At 51.7% G+C, this 20,615-nt stretch overlaps 7 protein-coding genes across 7 annotated transcripts; 4 read left to right on the top strand and 3 right to left on the bottom strand.

Annotated features, from left to right (window-relative positions):
• Nucleotides 1–247: 247 nt before the first annotated feature.
• COX15_1 (cytochrome c oxidase VIIc family protein) lies at nucleotides 248–612 on the top strand (the record flags this gene model as incomplete). Its single annotated transcript, XM_041691087.1, has 3 exons — nucleotides 248–425; nucleotides 492–524; nucleotides 587–612. The coding sequence occupies 3 exons, from the start codon at nucleotides 248–250 to the stop codon at nucleotides 610–612; spliced, it is 237 nt and encodes a 78-aa protein (XP_041544608.1).
• A 489-nt stretch (nucleotides 613–1,101) lies between these two features.
• AKAW2_51186A (Elongator subunit IKI3) lies at nucleotides 1,102–5,552 on the top strand (the record flags this gene model as incomplete). The annotated part of the gene is made up of 9 exons (XM_041691086.1): nucleotides 1,102–2,239; nucleotides 2,292–2,384; nucleotides 2,434–2,993; nucleotides 3,043–3,196; nucleotides 3,253–3,595; nucleotides 3,647–3,891; nucleotides 3,944–4,077; nucleotides 4,131–4,410; nucleotides 4,483–5,552. The coding sequence occupies 9 exons, from the start codon at nucleotides 1,102–1,104 to the stop codon at nucleotides 5,550–5,552; spliced, it is 4,017 nt and encodes a 1,338-aa protein (XP_041544607.1).
• Nucleotides 5,553–5,904: 352 nt separating this feature from the next.
• mvd1 (diphosphomevalonate decarboxylase MVD1) lies at nucleotides 5,905–7,183 on the bottom strand (the record flags this gene model as incomplete). The annotated part of the gene is made up of 2 exons (XM_041691085.1): nucleotides 5,905–7,048; nucleotides 7,113–7,183. 2 exons carry the CDS (start codon nucleotides 7,181–7,183, stop codon nucleotides 5,905–5,907), a joined length of 1,215 nt encoding a protein of 404 aa, XP_041544606.1.
• Nucleotides 7,184–7,500: 317 nt separating this feature from the next.
• On the top strand, nucleotides 7,501–8,370 carry CYT2 (cytochrome c1 heme lyase CYT2; the record flags this gene model as incomplete). Its single annotated transcript, XM_041691084.1, has 1 exon — nucleotides 7,501–8,370. The coding sequence occupies one exon, from the start codon at nucleotides 7,501–7,503 to the stop codon at nucleotides 8,368–8,370; it is 870 nt and encodes a 289-aa protein (XP_041544605.1).
• Nucleotides 8,371–8,731: 361 nt separating this feature from the next.
• AKAW2_51183S (SNAP receptor PEP12) lies at nucleotides 8,732–9,625 on the bottom strand (the record flags this gene model as incomplete). The annotated part of the gene is made up of 2 exons (XM_041691083.1): nucleotides 8,732–9,256; nucleotides 9,329–9,625. 2 exons carry the CDS (start codon nucleotides 9,623–9,625, stop codon nucleotides 8,732–8,734), a joined length of 822 nt encoding a protein of 273 aa, XP_041544604.1.
• A 418-nt stretch (nucleotides 9,626–10,043) lies between these two features.
• On the top strand, nucleotides 10,044–12,136 carry AKAW2_51182A (nucleoporin NDC1; the record flags this gene model as incomplete). The annotated part of the gene is made up of 3 exons (XM_041691082.1): nucleotides 10,044–10,176; nucleotides 10,246–10,513; nucleotides 10,576–12,136. The coding sequence occupies 3 exons, from the start codon at nucleotides 10,044–10,046 to the stop codon at nucleotides 12,134–12,136; spliced, it is 1,962 nt and encodes a 653-aa protein (XP_041544603.1).
• A 1,271-nt stretch (nucleotides 12,137–13,407) lies between these two features.
• Nucleotides 13,408–15,541, bottom strand: znfA (putative C2H2 finger domain protein; the record flags this gene model as incomplete). Its single annotated transcript, XM_041691081.1, has 2 exons — nucleotides 13,408–13,906; nucleotides 13,965–15,541. 2 exons carry the CDS (start codon nucleotides 15,539–15,541, stop codon nucleotides 13,408–13,410), a joined length of 2,076 nt encoding a protein of 691 aa, XP_041544602.1.
• Between the last annotated feature and the right edge of the window lie 5,074 nt (nucleotides 15,542–20,615).

Below are 20,615 nucleotides of genomic sequence, written 5' to 3'. Positions count from 1 at the left end.
TGATTGGCCCAGACCTCGCAAGGCGGTGAATGGCTGCCGGCGAAACTTGCCGTTCGGAATAGTGAATCACGTGAGCGGACAGCCGGGGAGCAGCCGGGAGTATCGTTCCACTCGACTTGCTCGCACCTCCGCCCGTTGATATCAGTAGGATTGTCTCGACCGTCGTGCTTCTCTGCCTCATTCAAAGTGGGTGAAACCCATTGTCCTCCATATCCCATCCAATCAATTGCCTCTAACCCAGCTCAAGATGTACGCTGCTACCGCCCTCCGCGCCAGAATGGCCACCTCCTTCGTTGCCCGTCGTGGCTTTTCCACCACCCGCGCTCAGCTCGGTAGCCCTTACCACTACGCCGAGGGCCCTCGCTCCAACATTCCCTTCAACCCCCTGACCAAGTACTTCTTCTGGAGATACTGGGCTTTCATGGGTATGTGACCCAATTGGTTGCTGTGATCGTTGCGACTCGGACGTCTTGCTGACTTGCTTACTCTAGTCACCGGTTTCGGTGCCCCCTTCGCCATTGCTGGTATGTTACCATTCATCTTGCGGCAGTTTACGTTCGTCTATCTAACATATCCATTCCTACAGTCTGGCAGACCTACAAGACCCGCTAAACGCTCTCTCGTGCTGTATTTCCACATGCAATGGCATTGTTGGGCATTGGCGGCTGGTCGAAAATGTATCCTACGTTGGAAGCGCTCGGAATTTGTGTATAAAGCTAGAGAATTTATTATGCTCTGATTCAGGAAATTCCCGGGGTAAAATTCACGCCAAAAACATTTGTAGTTGGGGGACGAAGCGCGGTGTGGTGGTGGTTGTCTGATGCCTTATTAGAATATGGATGAAGTCATTGGTCGATTTTTTGTCAGTAGGAAAATTAAAATCTTTGGCTCGGCTTCTGATATGATATTGTTCGCAATTCCGTGGGCGACGCGCGTGAAGGAAAATAAAACCTACGCTTGCAACATCTAATAATTAACTCTATGAGAGTAAATTCCCTCTAGATATTATTTTTGCACTTTTCCCTTTCCCCGTTCATTCTTTTTCCCCAGTGAAGCTTCCGTCGATTCATGGCGGCGGGGTAGAACACTACTCTTCAAAAGATGCGCAACCTCAAAATCGTGCGCCTCGCCGAGGTGCAGCTCCAGAATGAGCTTCCTTTGACAGCAACAGCTTGGGATACAGCTTCAGATGCTGTCGTTTGCACATTTGGACCTTCTGCGTCCCAGCCAGTCATAGAGCTCCGCAGAAAGCGTCATGACGCCTATTTTTCGGCCCCCGTAGGGGCGGATGCATTTGAAATCATCGCATCCTGGGATGCGCCATGCCCACTACCAGATCTGGAATGCGACCGGGTGCTCTCCCTGCACTACTTTGCTGACAATCTCACTGCCTGCCTGGTGCTGGAAGGAGGTGACATCGTCATTGTCCGTGAAGAACCCCTTCCCGGCGAGGACAAGATTGAGATTGTGGGTACTGTTGATGTTGGTATCACAGCTGCTGCATGGTCCCCCGATGAGGAGCTCTTGGCCTTGACTACGAGAGCCAATACATTCCTTTACATGACGAGAGAATTCGAAAATGTTGCCGAAATTACTTTCACGCAGGAGGACCTCCGCGCCTCCCAGCATGTCTCTGTGGGCTGGGGAAAGCGCGAGACCCAGTTCCAAGGTAAGCGTGCTAAGGCTCTTCGTGATCCTACTGTCCCCGAGAAGGTGGACGAGGGTAAGCTGAGCGCTAGTGATGATGGAAAGACGACCATTAGCTGGCGTGGTGATGGTGCTTACGTTGCCGTGAACAGCGTCGAAGCTGGTGTTCGACGTGCGATCCGGGTTTACTCGAGAGAGGGAACCTTGGATAGCATCAGTGAGCCAGTGGATGGACTGGAAGGTGCCCTCAGCTGGAGGCCTTCTGGCAACCTTATCGCCGGTATCCAGCGCCGCGAAGATAGAATCGACGTGGTCTTCTTTGAAAGGAACGGCTTGCGCCATGGAGAATTCACTCTCCGCCTGACGGAGGAAGAACGGTCGACATGGGCTTCGAATATTCATCTGAGCTGGAACGTCGATTCCACGGTGCTTGCGGTGCAATTCCACGACAGAATCCAGTTCTGGACAACCGGCAACTACCACTACTACCTCAAGCAAGAGATTGCAATTGGAGTGAACGCCGAATATCCGTATCCGTTCTCCTTGAAATGGCATCAGGAGAAAGCTCTACGATTCATTGCTGGGGCTTCAGGTAATTAAAATCTTGCAAATCATTCTATGGTCTATTTTCTAATCTGTTACAGGATCAATGTTGGATGTGGACTTTGTTTTCGACGTATCTCAGGGATCCACCACCAGCCCGGACGATGTTGGCGCTGTCGCTGTCATCGATGGAAGTAAGTCTCACCACCATATATATTGGTCGAATGTAGCTGACGGCGAAAGAAATCCTCAAATTGACTCCTCTGAGGCTGGCGGGAGTTCCTCCTCCTATGGCTCACAATGAGCTGACTCTCGACTCGAACATTGTTGATGTGGCATTCAGCAAGTCGGGAACGCGGATGGCTGTTCTTATGAAGGATCGGTTTTCTATCTTCCTCTGGTCTCTTAAAACGAAACCTGTTCCGTCCCCAATCCTCGAGTCAAGTTATCCGTTGTCGGATGCGCCTGATAGCCGGCCTCGACAGATTGCCTTTGTAAACGAACATGAAGTTTACATACTCAAGGACAATGGCCCGAACAGTACTCAAATTGAACGCACTGCTTTGGAGACACGCACGACTCAGGTTGCTTATCAGGCAGCGGATTCGGAGCAAATACTCTCAATGTTCGCCTCCCTCGGACATGAAGCCCTGTGGTTCTCTCACGTTAAGGCGCCTAACCAGCCGGTCACCTACTCCTATGTCTCCATGCCTTCCTCCGAGGAGTTCCAGATTCTACCTTGGCTTGAAAGCCCAACAGTTGATACATACTGGGCTAAGGCTGCACAGATTTCTGAGGACGAGGTAAGCCCTTCTCAGGACTTAGAATACTTTCATAGCTAACTTCTTGAAGCATGTTCTGGTCTCCATGACCAGGTCCGGGGCCCTGTATGCCAACAAGCGACTCCTTGCGAAGAATTGCACTTCCTTCCTTGTAACTCAGGCCCATATCCTGTTCACAACTTCTCTTCACCTGATCAAATTTGTGCACTTGACTACAGTGGAAGGTGAGAATATCGACAATCTACCAGCCATATTAACATCAGCTAATCTAATTTTCTAGATATGGACATTCCTCCGGACACCCCTGAAACAGATGAACGATGCAGAAGCATTGAACGTGGCGGACGTCTAGTGACTGTGATGCCCACAACCTTTGCTGTTATCCTGCAGATGCCCCGTGGAAACCTCGAAACCATCTATCCCAGAGCTCTCGTTCTGGCCGGTATCAGAAACTTCATTGACCGCAAGAACTATCGGGCTGCATTCTTGACCTGCCGTAGTCAGATGGTGGACATGAATATCATTCACGACTATGCTCCGGAGCAGTTCATGGAGAACATCCAATTGTTTGTGGATCAAGTAAAGAAGATTGATTTCATTGATGAGTTTATCTCCCGTCTTAGGTATGCAAAAAAACCTTGTCCTTCAAGGCATACTGGCTGATTACTTCCCAGTGAGGAGGATGTTTCCCAGACTCTCTACAAAGACACCCTGAAAACGCCTAAGGCAGACAACGCGCCGGCCGGAATTGTTGCAGCAGCACCAAACAAGGGCAGCAAAGTCAACAAAATCTGCGACGCCTTCTTGTCTACTTTGGAGAAGCGCATTGACACCAACCTGCACAACCTGATCACTGCGCATGTCTGCAAGTCGCCACCAGATCTCGAGTCCGGCCTGCAGTTGGTTGCACGCTTGAGGGGTTCGTACTCCAAACTTCTAATCTTCCTACTCAATACTTACCTCTCTCGCAGAACAATCACCCGAACAGGCAGACGACGCAATCGAGCACATGTGCTTCTTGACGGATGCTAACCAGTTGTACGATAACGCGCTGGGGCTCTACGACCTCGAACTCACCCTCCTCGTCGCCCAGCAGGCCCAACGGGTGAGCAAGCATCCGTATCCCAACCATCACAGCATACTAACTAACCGCACTAGGATCCCCGCGAGTACCTACCATTCCTGCGCAAGCTGCAGCAGCAACCCGAACTTCGCCGCTACTTCGAGATCGACAACTACCTGGGCCGGACATCCAAGGCGATCAAGCATCTGCACGCTCTGAACGCCCACGATGAACTCCGCGCGTACACAATCAAGCACGTCCTTTACAAGGACGCCATCGACCTCTACAAGTACCAAGCGGAGCAACTGCGCGAGATGACCCACCTCTACGCCGACTACCTCTTCGACCGGTCCAAGTACAAGGAAGCAGGCATCGGTACGTACCCAACAACCACCCCTTACCCCCAATCCTCACCCACCAAACTAACCTTCTCCTCCTCCCATACAGCCTACGAATCCCTCGAACTCTACACCGACGCCTACAAGAGCTACCACCTCGCCCACCTCTGGCGCGAATCCCTCTACTGCGCAATGCTCGTGCCCCTCACATCCACGGAGCTAAGCGCGCACGCCACGGCCCTGATAAGCACCCTAGTCGAAGAATCCAAAGACTACACCTCAGCGGCAACTATCCATGCAGACCACCTGCACGACATCCCCGCGGCATCGCGTCTCCTCTGCCGAGCTTCCAAGTTTTCCGAGGCAACGCGCCTCCTCACCCTGCACAACCAATCCGCGCTAATCCCCGAGATAGTCGACAGCGGTCTCGCCGACTCAATGGGCAGCATGACGGACCTGCTCGCGGACTTCCGCTCGCAACTTAACGCCCAAGTGCCCCGGATCCGCGAACTGCGCATCCGCCGCGCCACCGACCCGCTGGCCTACTTCGGCGGCGACCCTACCCTGGGCGACGGTGCTGCGGGGGTGGATATTCCCGACAATGTGTCGTTGGCGCCTACTGACGCTTCGACTTTGGCGGGCCGGTCCATGTTCACGCAGTATACGGGCAACACGGGGAAGACAGGGAAGACGAGCTCGTCGCGCCACACGTCGAAGACGCGGAGGAAGGAGGAGAGGAAGCGTGCGCGTGGTAAGAAGGGGACTGTGTATGAGGAGGAGTATCTGGTTAATAGTGTGAGACGGTTGTTGGAGAGGGCGAATTCGACGGTCAGTGAGGTGGAGGCGCTGGTTGATGCGTTGTTGAGGAGGGGAATGAGAGAACGGGCGGTGGCGGTGGAGAAGGCGATGAGTGAGGTGTTGAAGTTGTGTAAGGAGAGTCGGGAGGAGGTGTTTGGGGCTTTGGTTGCTGAGGCTGTGGGTGGTGCTGATGGAGAAGGTGCTGGTGATGCTGGAGAGGGAGAGAATGGGGCTGGAGCTGCATTTGGGGAGGATGGAGTGCCTCATGCTACTGGAGGACAGAGTGTGTTCTGGGATAGTGTTACCGCTACGGCAAATGTTGGGAAGGGGAGGGAGGTGCCGGCGGTTAAGGAGATTAAGTTGTCGGCTTTGTTGAACTAAGGGGGTTCTCTCTAGGTATTATTGCATTTCATAACGTTATTGTTCTTAGGTTTCACCAAAAAGTCATACATAGATCATTATAAAAATTCATGAAAGCCGTCATGTGTTTTGGTTTATATTATTAAATGAGTATGCGAAAAGAAATGTTGAGGTGGCCCGGGAGAAAAAAATTATCTATATTATATAGAGCGATGATGGCCTCTTATCGTCCGCGGTGCTAGAAGGGGTGATAGTCTGGGAAGCTGCGCAACAAATGCAAAGCATATGGGTATCTTGAGGGTTTCCGATGTGCGGGGACCCTCTGTTCGTTTAGTTGCTGGTGTTTCAATTCTCCCAGAATGCGATGAAGCCTCTAGGCAGAAAGGATGTCGCCCTTCTCACTGACAAGATGCTGATCCACCGAGATAGGACCCTCGCCAACACCGGTCAGGATCACACGGCTCACACCATCCTGGAGCGATTCCACGGTGCGGGGGTCCACCTCATCCAGGGACACGCCGGGGGTGGTAACGTCCTTCAGAGGCGTGTAGAAGGGACCTTCCCAGCCCTCCGCCTTCTCACCAAGGATAGCCTTGACGGTACCAGCAACAAGCTCGGTATCCTTCTCAAGGTAGTAGATGACAGCGTTCGGGCCCGCATCGTAGGTGTAGGCGCAGACGGTCCGGCCGACGGCGCGGTTAATGTCATGGACAAGTCTGACGGCAGCGCGAGAAACGTCGTTCATGTAGAAGATCGGAGGCCATGAGTCCAAGCAAGTGGCGTGGAAGCCGTTGGAGTCGCGCATCGTGATCTCTGCGAAGGCGGGGAAGTCACGGTTCTGAATGGCGGTCTCGATGGCAGCCATCCGCTCCGGAACAACAGTGTTCGCCCGGGTAGCAAAGAGGTTCGAAGTAGCGACGGTCGTCTGCATACCCTCAGTGCTGGGAACATCCTTCTTTGCGGCACTGACAACCAGGATGAGGGCACGCATTTCAGGCCAGTGAGACTGCGGCGCAACCTCCTCTGCCAAACTATCGCTTCCATCCTCCAGAGATCCAGCGCGCCAGGCGACATAACCACCCATCAGAGAACGGCAGGCAGAGCCAGAGCCCTGACGAGCGATGCGGCTCAGATCACGGGGCGACTGGGGCAGCTGGTAAAGGTCTGCCACGGCGCGAACAAGGGCCGCAAAGCCGGCAGCCGAACTGGCGAGACCGGCGGCGGTGGGGAAGTTGTTCTCGGAGACAATGCGGAGAGGGAAGGTGGACAGCTTGGGCAACGAGGGGTTTGCATCCTCGAGCTCACGACGGTGAGCGCGAAGGCTGGCCAGACAAGCAAGTGTACGCTTGGAGGATTGGATGTCTTGGGGCTTGCCGTTCAGGGTGAGCTCGTCCTTGGCGGGGTAAAAAGGAGCGCAGGAAGCGGTGGTGAGAGTGCGGAGGGAACGCTGCGAAAGGGTGACGGAGAGGGAAGAGTTCGTAGGAAGGTTGAGAACAGCATCGCGCTTGCCCCAGTACCTATTGAAGCACAATTAGACTCCACCATACGTGCGTATGATCGGATACAGAGTGGGAGGCATACTTGATGACGGCGATGTTAACAGGGGCGGTGGTGGTGGCCCGGAAGACCTGACTGTCAGCGGGAGCAGCCATTGTAGGACTATTAAAACAAGCAAAATACACTTGAAGAGACTTGGAAATAAAATATATTAAAAGGAAGGAAGATAGAGAGAAGCATTCAGGGGCGAAGGCTAAAGACGAGCGACGAAAAGGCGGGGGATTTCCATGTTGGGAAAGTTTGGGGCTTTTGTTGTCAGGTTTCCGAGGCGGTGAGCGGCCAGAATTTGCCCGCCTTTCCGCCCGATCCAATCGATTTGCAATCAAACCTCATTATCCCATCCACTCCTCTCGCTCCAAGTGTCGCGGCCGAGTTTCTGTTTGTCCCTCCACCCCAATTCTCATCTATAACAATGGGTGCCGGTGCAAGTACTCCGTCGCCCGAGCCGCCTGCGGCTGGTGTATGCCCTGTTGACCACAAAACCCGCGAGGCCTGGTTGCAGCAGCACCAAGCATCTGGCGGCGCTGCACCTCCTCACCCTCTACCCTCCGAAGGTGGACAGGAATCGAAAGGCAAATCTCAGAGGCCTCTGTCGACCGACCGTGAAGTGAGCAGTATACCGCGCGCCATTGACACTACCTCCCAGCCGTCGAGTGCCGACTCGTCAAATGCGCCCGCGTCACCTTACGCTGCCACGGCCGCATCGCATGGCACCCCATCCAATGCAGAAGCTGAAACCGGTCATGACCCGAACACTGGAAACTGGATCTATCCGTCAGAACGGCAATTCTTCGAAGCTCTCGTGCGCAAGGGCAACACTCCTAGCTCTACAACCTCCGCCTCCGAACTAGCGACTACCGTCGCATCCATCATTCCTATCCATAACGCCGTCAATGAGCGCGCCTGGCAGCAGATCTTGCAATGGGAAAGCCGGGCCCCCATGTCGGACCCCGGTAGCAAGAAATGTGGAGGCCCAAAGCTGTATGCTTTCCGCGGTCTGGGTGTCGACCCGCAGTTCCTGAGCCCCCGCGCCCGTATAAATAACCTGATGGGCTACCAGCTTCCCTTTGATCGGCACGACTGGGTTGTGGAGAGATGTGGTGGTGAAAGGATCGAATATGTCATCGATTTCTACCAAGGGAAATCGTCGGGTGCAAACAATGCTCCCGGCCTGGCTGCCAATGCTGGACCCGGCAAGCTCAGCTTCTACCTGGATGTCCGGCCGAAACTGAACACAGTGGAGGGCTGCCGCATGAGATTCAGCAAGTTTATGGGACTGTAAAAGCTCCCCAATGTCTTTCTTCTTACGCTGCATCAGAGGCGAACAACGGAGTTTTGGGAACGGTCTTGGGTAAGCAACGCAGTGTACAATTCGTGTATAACAGAAGCTATGTATGATATAGAGCATGGGAAGATAGAACGGCAAATGTAAATAGAACATCCTCGCTCCGTATGCGCCTGAGAACCCATAGCGATCGACGTAACAGAACACAACAAGCCGCCTGCAGTAGCGAAAAAAGCACAAGCACATGCGTAAACGTACATCGAGAGGATATCATCAAGATAGGGGACAGTCATGATATGCGACATCCGGTGTCGTGGTTGCGGGAGTGGAAGCGAGAATACAGAATTAACGCTCAAGTCTATCCCAGGGTTGCCGCCAGGACGATGATAGTAAGGATAACAGCAAGAATGACAAGCAGACAGCAGGCCTTATTGCGCGCATTCTTCTGGTATCGGCTGGCGCTACGGAGCTCGACGTTTGCTCCACGAGTGTCATCGCCGACTCTTTCGACATTCTCACTGATAATGTCGAGCTGTCCACCTTGCTCATGAACAATGTGAGCCACGTCCCGGAACAGTTCATTGAGTTCGCCAACACTCTGCTCGATGTTGCGGATCTCAGCCTCGCGCTCGATAATGAGGGCCTCCTGGAAGTCCACTTCATCCTGGTTCGCGAGGCGGGGCTGTTCCTCCAACAGTTGCTCTTGCTGTTGCTGCTGCTGGTGATCACCCCCGGCGCCAGGCTCCGCTTCGTCTACGGCAGTCCGAGCTGCTGCTGCAGACGCTCGTTGCTTCTCCAAGGCACGACGCTGAACGGTCTGGAACTCTTCCAAGGTAGCTTTGAATTCGGACGATAGCTTCTGTTGAGTCCATTTTTGGGAGGGCTGGTGAGAAATACGTTAGCATTGCTTGTCCGATCGCAGCGCACTGGGGTGATGTATCTAGGTGTCACATACACTGACATCCTCCCATGTTTGGACCTTCTTGATCCCATCTGCGACATCCCTGAATCCCGCCCGAGTATCCTCCAGGAGCTTGTGGACTCTCTCGCGCACACGCTCGGTGTCTCGCCTCGTTCCCAGAAGGGCAATCTGATCGGACAACCGAGTGATGTTGGAGGTCAGGGTAAACAGTTGGTTGGAGAGACCCTCGGTCAAACGATGGAATTCGGGGTCATCGCGATATTGGGGATCGTCGGAGCGACGGAAAGTTGTAGGCTGCGCCTCTAGCGAGTTCAAGCGATCAAACGACATGGTGGAATGAGATGCGACAGTGGGTGGATGAAGGTGGGATCATCCGGCCGATGCAACCGGCCGGCTGTCTCCCTGCTAAAGTAGTACGTTATCGCTGTCAGGTGTCAATGGTTGCCTGGCTGTGTGGGTGCCATGATTCACAGGCAGCAACTCACTTGACGCCATCGATGGCTGGTGGGGTCTCACATGACACGGCGTTTGTGGCTGGTGCATGTTTTGATGCTTTGCCCGAAAAGCTTCACTTTATTGTCGCATCCGACGCCGACACTCCTCGAAGCTCCACTTGCCCCCCTTTGGAGCTTTCCGTCCTGACAGGCCGACCGGATACTTCAATTGCTTTTGTCACCTGATCATGCAGTGAAATTGTTTTGTTTCTTCTCTCCCTAGAGATCTCACAGTCCCTCTTCCACCTTGCACCATGGCTGCAGCACAGCCTCGCCCGTATCGGCGCATCTTGACCTCTGCGCTGCACAGACGGTTTGTTCATGCGTCGGCACTGGCGCTTTTGGTCTGCTATGTAGTGGCATTCGCTATTGGAGATAAATCGTCCTGTAGGTATACACCAACACCGGGTAGCGTTTGAAAAGTTGTGATCGCTAACCACCTGGATACCTCGATAGTCTTATGGGCTTGGTTCCCCATTGGAGGATGTGGAATTCGCACAGTCCTTCTCTTCCTATGCAGTCTCGTCGTCTTCGTCCTCCGTGTTGGTCAGATGCACATCGGTGCCAGGACAACCTCCTCCCCTCTCAGCACCTTCAAATACCTCGTTCCCCTCGACGTTATACAGACTTTCGGCTGGTACTTGTTCTCCGCCTGGTGGTTTAGTGAAGTCTACAGGTGGTCTTCTTCAAGTACTGCACACCTTGAGTTGGTGAACAGAGCTAGGTATGTTTCCTGCGACGACGAGCTTAAGCAATGTCTCGGATTTGCCTAACTAGTAATGGTAGACCTCACGAACGAGCAAGCTTGAACGAAAGAGCGATCTACCTTTATGCCTATCACTTTCTCCTGGCAGTCTCGCAGTCAGTGGCGCATCTTTACTACGACTACGATCGTGTCCCTCTTCCCGTTGCCAGGAGGGTCGCTGGCTCCGCTGATGAAGATAGCCGGCTGGAGCTATCGATCTCTAAACGCCTTCAGTCAGCGTTGCCGCAGCTCATCAAGGATGGGCTGAAACGGAGTATTCTGGTTTCCATTCTTTGCCCATTCGCATACGCATTCGTCCTCCGACGCCCGGCATGGCGCACCACTTTGTTCTTTGCAAAGCTCTTCTGGGATTTCCCGAGATCTGCCGCAAGCCCTCCCGGCGTTATCCCGCCAATCTTCGGAGTTATCGTGCGCACTTTGATCTCAGGAGGCCTTCTAGTTCTCTGCTGGCAGACAGCCAACCTCTTTTTCTCCGTGTTCCTCAGCAAAGAGCCCCTCAAGCGAGGCCAGCCCTTGACGGCCGAAGCCAAGGATCCCAACGGCAGCCTGCTGAATGGACTAAAAGCAAAGAAGGAAACTGTTCGCGCCTTCGCATTTTGGGAGCTGTACTTCATCAGCCAGAGATTTCCTGATCGCCGGAAAGCTATCTTCAACGACATCGACCGCGAGGAGGGAGCAGCTTGGTCGCAAATCTTGCAAGCCGCCACCGATGTGATCACGGGCGTTACCACTCGCATCAGCGAGGCCAAGAACCCATCATCTGGCCCTAAGCCGGCGCCAGTCCAGCAGTCAGAGCCCGTCCTTCACTCCCTGCCACGGTTGACAGACCCCCCTAAAGCGGACAACATCTTCGCTCCGTCTCCCAAGGCATCAACCCGCCAACAGAAAATCGGCGAAGCCTTCACCACCACCGCCAGAGCTTACGGCAACTCCCCAGACTGGACGCCTACCGCACGCGCCAGGGCCCGCGATGTCTTGGACCGCGCCTCCTCCGCCATGCTGAGCCCGGAACGCAAGCAGAAGCTGCTCGGTTCCTCCCAGGAGCTCAAGATGCTCACCGCACCATCAACCAGCAAGCCCGAGAACCTGCATCCCTTCCTCGCTCAGCTCCTCCGCTCCCCACTAGGCCGACTCTTCCGTCAAACCTACGCTCGTCGCCTCTCTGGCATTGTCCTCGGCACACCCCACGCAACCATCTGCTCCATCATCGACGCCACTGAATCCCTCACCTGCCTTCTCATCAAGAGTCTCGCGGAGGACCAATACGGCAAGGTCCAAGCCGACGTGGCCACCGTCGTACGCCTCCTAACCGAGACCATCACGACCCTCGAACCTTTTATCAACGGTGGCCTCGACGCCCACTGGACAGACGTCAACTTCCCCCCATCCAGCAACCCGGAAGCACAAGCCGCGGCTCGCCGTGTCCCCGACGTCGACCTCGTCCTGGACACGATGAAGGCATCCCTGAAGGACCTCCTGTCCTCCTTCGGTCCTTACTTCAAGAACCTCGGTCTTGGACCCAAGGACTTACGACTGGCCAAGGAAGCTGCCGGTGTCGTAGAAGAGGATCCCTTTATCTAAGGGTAGTGCGCGCAAGCGCAAGCATGTAGTGTATGTATTGCTTGGGGGGTTCTGATTCGGGAGTTGGAGTGTGTCCTTGCTTGTTTACTTGACCGTTTTTATCACATCACATCACTCACATTCAACTTGGACCAGAGTCATACCTGTTTACCTTGTTGTATGGTATGGTCTACGTAATTGACTCCATCCATCTATTGCGCCACGATCACGTGCTGCAATGGATGAAGTCAGTTAGCTTTGACTGTCACTTTTCTTCATTCTCGTTACCCTTCGATGTTATCGTTGTTGTTGTTCCTTGTGGCTGGTATTCCTTTCATAATGCCCCCCCCCTCCCCTTTCCCCTTGGAAAAGTTACGACCTAGACTCTGTGGGTTTTGGCTATGCATTGCTCTGGCGTTTTAGTGGGCAGGCAGTCAGTGAGTGTGTAACTGACTGTATGTATGTATTATTTTTACGTGTTTACTTGATTTAGTGAATGAGAGGGTTTAGAGTTCATTTACTACTACTTACTGACATGAATTTCCCGTGGTGCAAAGGTCTTCTTCAATGACTATTACTCGGGATAGTAATCAGTATGTAGATGAGGAGTGTCTATCCGTCCATAGATGGGATTCTAGTTCTTTCTTAGTTCTACTTAGGTATATACATATACCTAGCACTTAGCTAGGTTCAGAGATGTTCTATCATGGACATACATATTCCAAGACAACAAGACAGATAGGTAGAGGGGCGCGTATTCGAAGCAAGCCAGCTGACCCAATCACCGTCGCCGTACAATGCTTGCTGTGGACGAGGTTACAAAAAAAGAAAAGAAAAGAAAAAGTGACAAAGGGAAGAAGCAAGAAATCAAAGCAGGCCATTAATGCAAACCCAAACTCACGATCAGCCGCCCCGCCAAGAATCATCCGTCCAGGACTCCGAGTTTTGTTATCGCCAAAGAAACAGATTTGAATCAAGCAAGATGTTTCCGTCATGTCACATCAATACCACTGTGCCCCGAGATCCGTTTTTAAGATTCCCCCCTTTTCCGGTGAAATTTTGATACCCAGATTTCCCGTTATATGCTAAATGCGTCAAAGATTCAGGACCAAATGGAAAATCCCCGTTGAACGCCAGGTTGGATCACGGGCGCAGTGATGAAATAGTTAGGGAGAAATGTGTGTATATGTATGAGAGAAGGTTAGATGAAGCATACCCTTGCTAAGAGCATTAGCCTCGTTCAGCAATCGGCCGGCGTGGGCATAACTAGTCCCCACGAGGCACATTTGCTGTCAGCAACCACTGAGGACCTCGTTGATCTTATTTGATGCAAGCGTCCCACTTCCGTTGCCACTGCCATTCTTGGGCTCGGGAGGTGCTTCTTCCTTCATGCAAGCGTTCTCCAATATGTTGGTCCACTTCCCGCTCGTACCAGCATGGCTATGTTTCAGATGCTGTCGGAAATGGTCGGCACGATAGAACTTCTTCGCATTGTTGCACTCTCCAAACTTGTGCACTGCTGTAAGATGCTCGAATCTGCGGTCCCAGTCTGGCTGTGGGAAATTCGGGAACTCTTCACCACAGTACCCGCAAATGTCGTGGGAAGGCCCAGAGCTCGTTTGGGCTGAAGAAGACGAGGGATGGAACGCTGCTTGATATCCAGGAAGGGCTGCGCAAGACCAAGAGTGACGCCGCAAGTGGAGGGAATTCTGATGACGCTCTGCCTCGTTCTTGTTCTTGAAGCGATTGTTGCAGTATAAGCATGAGTACTGCTTCTCCATCTCATGGGCACTGTGAAAGATGTTAGACAAAACAACCAGCCGCGACTGGAAAACGAGATAAATCTTACCGAAGTTCCTCTGGACTGTCGAACTTTTTGGGCTTCTTAGGACAACAATCGCAAATATACAGTCCGCCCATTTTCGGCCCTGCAGGCTTTGGCAGGGCAAGTGTCGTTTGCATGGATACTTTCCGAGCAGTGTCGACGCTAGATGGTTCCAAGGTGCCGGTACTTGGGGGATTTCTCGAGATGGACGGGCCCGGGAGATTCACGGGAGAACTAGGGTTGAGAATCGACTTATCATGGAAGGTGTCAAGGTCGGAATTGGGAGACAGTCCCCCGGGTGAGCGATCATAGCTCGTCATGCTGCTTCCCCCTAGAGAGAAGGCCGTCGAGGAGTAAGACCCAGAGGTTCGTAGGCTCAAGGATGAAGCAGCTGAGAGGCTTCCGTGACTGGGCGCATAAGGAACATTGACCGATAGAGAGTTGCCAAATGGATGGCCACTTGTCCGTCGCTGGGAGAGGTCCCCATTACTCGTGGCCACGTTAAGAACATGTCTATCGCCAACAATCGGCTCACGGGGAGGAGAGGACGCTCTCCGCTTCGTGCCTGGCTTGGTAGCTTCCAAATAAGGTGGCGTTGCTTGTCGGACATTGAAGATTCGAGGGGGAAGCGATTCGTCAGTTGAGAATTCGCCTTCTATGTCAGAGAAGACGCCTTGGTCGTAGCTTCCTCGGTTTGATCGACTGGGCAGACTGGTAGTTTCGTCGTATAGGGGAGTCGTTCCACCGCCACGACGGCGCGACAGGTCGCGCATGTACCCTGGTTGGTCATAGTCCACCGCAGACGATGGGGCACTACTCTCAACGCTTGGACTTCGCCCTCCGACATAATCTTTCCAGCCAATCTTGGTCCCAGGCGATATCCCACCCGACTGGTAGCTACTCGGCCACCTGACATCAAGACTAGACCCCTCGGAACCACCGGGAGAAGGGAGGCCACCAAAAGTCCTCGAGGGTATAGTGAGGGTTGAAAGTAAGCCCTTGTTCTCGCTACCAGAGCTGATAGACTGTCGTGGAGAAAGCGGTTTTCCTATTTTCGACAAAAGGTGTTGGTCGTAGGCATCTGATGAATCCTTCACGCTTCGTCGAGAGAAGTCTCTCTCCCCCTTCAGAATCGGGCTGGGACTGTTGACTGAAATGGCGTTCCGGAACCCTTCATCCATTGGTGGTGGGGGTTCAATTCTGATGTGGGCCTCGGGACTCCTAGAGAAAGGTAAACCGCTTTGTCGACCATCTAACTCGTCGATAGCCATTCTATCACTCTGAGGCGAAGCTTCCGGGCGACGGTGACCGCCAAAAAGACTAGAGTTGGGATTTATCGGAGCAAGTTTGTGTGGTCCTCTAACATTTGCATGCAGCCAGCCAGCGTCGTAGCCGTCCTCAAGGTCACTGATTCGGGGTGGTGGTGGTAAAGGCGGAGGAGCGAGATTGCTCATTGAACTCGTTGGAATAGGCATAGGTCCCGAAAACGATTGCCCGGGCATGTTACAAGGCGATCTGGCGGGGGAATGCTGGTGGTCGTAACTACCACTGTTGAAGTCATACACGTTAATCGAAGGAGGCGCAAGTCGCGGAATGTCCATCGTACACAAGAATTGGCGAGAAGCTGTTCATGGACAACAGAAAGGACTGGTCAAGGACGTGTAAGCGTGCACTGGCGTAGACGATACAAAGCAGTGTATATCGTTCTGGTGAATAGCTCGCGAAGCCGGAATTAAAGAATTGTGACGAAAGATCGATTTTCTTGACAGAAGAACCTGCTTCTAAGTTTCGTTCCAAATGCTGCGGGGGTTGTCGGTAAAGGAGTGGACGAAGTCAAATGGTTGTTCTGCAGCAGGGAAGTGGCAATCCGGATAGATTAAGCTTAAGTCCTGAGTCAGGTGAATTTGGTCGCATACAAATTATCGAAGGAGAGCACGCTACCTGACTAGGAAGAACTTAAGTGTTCTCTTTGGAAGGAACCGTTGAAAGTACCAGCGATCAACTGTGTTAGTGGCTTTCTGTCAGTTGCGCACAAGCTTGCAAAACTGTCTGTATGCCATGAAACTGCCGGATAGCGGCAACTTAACAACGAACAGCGCAGAGACCACAAAACATGCTGAAGGACGTTGACTGGAATAGATTGGCGCTCGAGGATGTGTGCGGATTTGAATGGGTCGAAGAATGAGAAGAGAATCAGTCAGGAAGGGGCTGGTTCTTCAATGCCTGCACCTGGAGGCTTGAAGTTGATCGACACCTAAGGGTGCTTTCTTCTAAGAAAAACCGGCTACTCGGAAGCGAGTAGATGGCGCGGAAAAAAGGTGAAATAACAAGAGGAGTAAGACGAGGAGAAAGAGGCGAAAATGGGATGTTGTCAGAAAGCTGAAAGTCACATGCACCTATTCTCAGCGACCAGAAGGCGGATTGAGGCGCAATGCTAATGGCGGCGGAAAGAATGGCTCGAGGGCGATGGCGGGCGGAGGTCGCGGAGGCGAAAAAGAAGACCTGCAGGCGCTGTGGTGGAGGTACTGGAACTGCCGTTGCTAGGCGCAGCGGATATGAAAACCGAGAACAGAGGTGAAGCTTCGGTAGCGGATCAAGAAAGTAAGAGACGTGGTGTAGATGTAGTAGATAGATAAATAGATAGATTGATGTAGAATGGGCAGAAGAATGGTGTGGTTGCAGACCCCGGCCTTACGGTCCCTACAAGGCTCGGGGAAAGGAAATGGGCTGTAATTGCAAGGACTAATTCCCTGTTTTTCGTCTGTCTCACAGTCGGGGGGTTCTCGATTTGAGTCTCGCTCCGTAGGCACCCAAGAAATGGGCAGAATTCAAGGCTGAAAGGGGGGTAAATGAAGAGGATAGTAGTTGATACGGCCAGACAGAGGAAGTTGAAGAGAGGAGAATGGAGGGAAGAAGGCAAGAAAGGCAGATAATATTAAGGTCGTCTGCGATGATGATACAACATTGGTATTTGAACATCCGTTTCAAACTGGAGTTTGGTCCGAGTGGGCACCTTTGAAGTTGGGCTGGCCAACGGGAGCAGCGTGCCTTTTCCTTCAATGTCACGGCGGTAATGCACGCAGCACCAGCGGCAAATGAAATTTGCAAGGTCAGAAATTCGAAGGGGGGTCATGTATGGAGTATAATACCTTCTAGTGACCGGCCTGCCGGGCTGGATGGAGCAGAGAAGCTCCAGCGAAGAAGACAAAACAGCAGAACCAGGAATAAATAACTAACATTTATATTTATCTTTTGAAGCACTGATCGCAATAACAATTATTCTAGTCGTTCTTAAAGGCCATATTATTCATCCACTCGTCAGCACTTCCTTTTCTCCATCCCCCTTTCCCTCGGTTTTTTATTTTCTTTTAAAAAAACCCCCCCTCCTTTTTTCCCTTGCCTTGTTTGACCATCATCTGCGAAATCTACTTGCCGCTCGTCAGATTACATGTGGTGGTTATTGCAGTACGGGAGAATGTAAAATTACCAGATACATACAAGACAAGGGCCTTTCTCCCCAAAGTCAAAGCAGCCCGGAAGGAATCATAACATCCAGAAAGAATCTAATCAAGACAACAAAAGGCAACTGGAAATTGTCTGTTCTCCCCACCATTTATCCGACATTCTGTTGATAGTCCTTCATTGGGGACTTATCAACTCACTTAACCTAATTCTCTGGACTCGAGAACCGCGCCGTTGCCATAGCCCGCGCGGGATAGTAGGTAATCGTCGACCAGTTTGTATGGATCGGCCAGGATGTTAATTTAATCGGAGGGTCTTTAAAAGTAAGCAAGCGTAATCGCATGAATCATTTAATATCAGCTTGAAGGGCGTCATCTATCAAGTCGCTTAGTGAGGTGCAAGCGGTATGACACCCAAAGTCATGCTCACTCACTGAAGCTTCTGTGAGCCTTCTACGCCGTCCTTAACAATACTATAACCTACCTTCCCGTTTGGGATTTTCCCTACGAAAGTTTAATCCGCCTTATGTCTTCAGACCATGCTTATGCGTGTCCCGTATCGACCTCTCCACCTTGCATACTGCCATGCAGGCGGAATTCCGTAAGGCAAGTGCCTCAAGAGGAAAACACAATTCGCCCGCCTAGGAGGAGAAGAGGGGGTTGTGGGATTATGTGTGTGGATTTTGGTGATACCCCATATACCTCGATATCCATCGTCACCCGGGTTAATTAAAGGTGAAGCTGGTCAATCCTCAGAGTGATGAGAGTACAGTACTATTGACGGCAGAAAGAGGGGACACGCATTGGATATCACAGACCAAGTAGTCCCCACGTGTCTGGGTTTCTTTGCTTATGACTTTCCCCCCTCTTTCTTTTCCCCATCCGCAAGGCGGCAAATAAACAACACAGGATGGATTATGACTGAAACCCGAGCAGGCATCTTATGTACCACAAAAAGTATCTTGTTCGACCTGGGGCTACAGAAATGATGAATTAGGAAGCTTGGATCCAACAGACCGAACCGAGTCAGGGAACTGCAGGTGGAAAGCGGCCAGGACTTATTCCAGATGCAGAGCGGTGAGGCCTCGGGCTAACCGGATTGGTTCTGACAGTGCAAGGACGACTGGGGACGGTTAGATTGGAATGAGGCAGTGCTGGTAGTTCAACTTTTAGTGCCATGTTGATTCTTCGGCACTCTGCTCAACTTGTGTCCCACTGGATACCAGCCATTACCTCTGACAGCGTCTCATAGGCTCGTCTTCTTTCCCCCCTTCTCCAGTCGGTGCTCCATTACTACGATTACTTACACCATTGGGCTGTGGTGGGAAAACAAAAGGTAAAAAAACAAGGTTTTTGCCCGTCATCAGATAATGAGGGCGCGAAGATTTCAGGACACAATAATCAATCAAAAGTGGCAGGTTGAATGGGTTAGAGGGGCCCGTTCTCCACGGTGGTGACTGTGGTAACTCTTAGGCGAATGCCCCCCATGCAATTGTAAGCAACATTTCTCAATTTCAGTCCAAGGCGACCAAGTTCTTGTCAGGTACCTCTCATCGGCTTAGCGCTCATCCAGAAGTTCCGGTGATACTATGCTCCCAGCTACGAGTAGATATTGCGTCGAGTGACTGCGGGTCATACTAGATACATACAGTGAGTGGTACACTCTCATTCTGAAGAACTGAACGTTTCAAAGGAATTTGATAGGGGAGCATAGAATACGGCAAACACTGGGGCTAGCTAGCCCAATCTCAAGTATATTATCAGAATCATTATTTTATGTCTGCTTTTTATTTACTTACCCTTCTGGGTGTACCTTCAGCCCGGTGCACAGTAACTAACATGTAGAAGTTGCCAAAAGAGTGGTATGCAGCAAGTGTGGTTGCTTTGCTTTGCCCATTATTTTCTCCGTCGCCTTACCCGCGCGCGTCCATTTTTCGACAAATACAGGGACAGCATCATTTTTAAGTTTTACGAAAATTACCGCCACCTTTTGCGTTTTTCCTTTTCATCATCATCCTGCTCCTTCATCGTCATCATCAACATGATTATAATCATAATCACACAATTACCTCCCCAATTCAGGGATAATTCCAGAAAAGAGGTCCATCAGTTCATCCATCCAAGGTAGGCAATAACTCAGCAGAGGCAGGGGCCCTAAAGCCGACCAGGCCGGAGTAGGGTACCGAGTGCATCCTAGGCCCCAAGTGTACTTTTCCAACCGACTCCAACTTTCCATGGCGCCCCACCGTGAGTTGTTGCGGAAGACCGTCACAACGATTATTAGTGGCCCTGTTGGGCTTGACCCACTGCCAATCATGGTCTAGCGGGGTCCACTTCTGGCCTTAGATACATGCACTGCCACATTGCTGTCATTTGGCATTTCCCCCCGTCGCACCTTGCGATCCGAGGAACTCCCTGGAAACACTGGCATAAGGGGATGTGTGTAGGAAAAGAAGGGGGAAGGGCGGGCCATGAATTCTAGGTAATCAATTTTTCAATAATTTCGTTTTCAAAGGGCTGAAAATTAAGCGAACAGTGCTTGCTCGTGGAATTCAACATTAGAGGGGTGGGTGGGTGAGTATCTATAGCTGATAAGTAGATAACGCTCTACGGTGAAGAATAGCAACAAGTAAGAGACACAATGCCAAGTACTTTGTAGTAATAGAGAAAAAGAAGAGAAAAATACTCCATAAACTGGCCTAGGCAAAAGAGAGACATGAAAATTCTGAACATAACTGCGGAGTAAGCCAATTTTTCTCTTCATTGATCTTGTTTCTGCTCTCCTGTGGATCATCAGTTGATTGTCCCTTCCCTCTCTGATCCAACTTTCCCTGCTCGCTCTTTTCGTCTCTATCTGTCTCTCTCTCAGACCCCCAGCCAGCTGGCCAGCCAGCAAAAGTCGGCCCTCGTCTCGTGTCCAGTCCCATACCAAATAAAGTAAGTAACCCATAACCCGGACTTAACGGATCGGATGTAACAAGCGAACTTCTATCCGTCCTCCGTCAGTTTGAGGTACCAGGAAAAGGGATCAGGAGTAAACTGTAAAAATAAATAGTAATTATAATAATAACGAATAAATAGAATAAATAGGAAGGGGGCAGGGGGAAACAGATCTGCGTACAAGGCAACTTTTTGCAAACAATAAACACTCTAGTCTACTATCCGACTCTGGTCTGGCTGTACTTTCACGAAAATGAAAGTTATCTAATTCGTA

This window comes from Aspergillus luchuensis, chromosome 5 (genome assembly GCF_016861625.1).
Source record: "Aspergillus luchuensis IFO 4308 DNA, chromosome 5, nearly complete sequence".
In the NCBI taxonomy this organism is placed as follows: Eukaryota; Fungi; Ascomycota; class Eurotiomycetes; order Eurotiales; family Aspergillaceae; genus Aspergillus; species Aspergillus luchuensis.
Note: the sequence above shows the minus strand (reverse complement) of the source record. Positions and strands in the feature narration are given on the sequence as shown.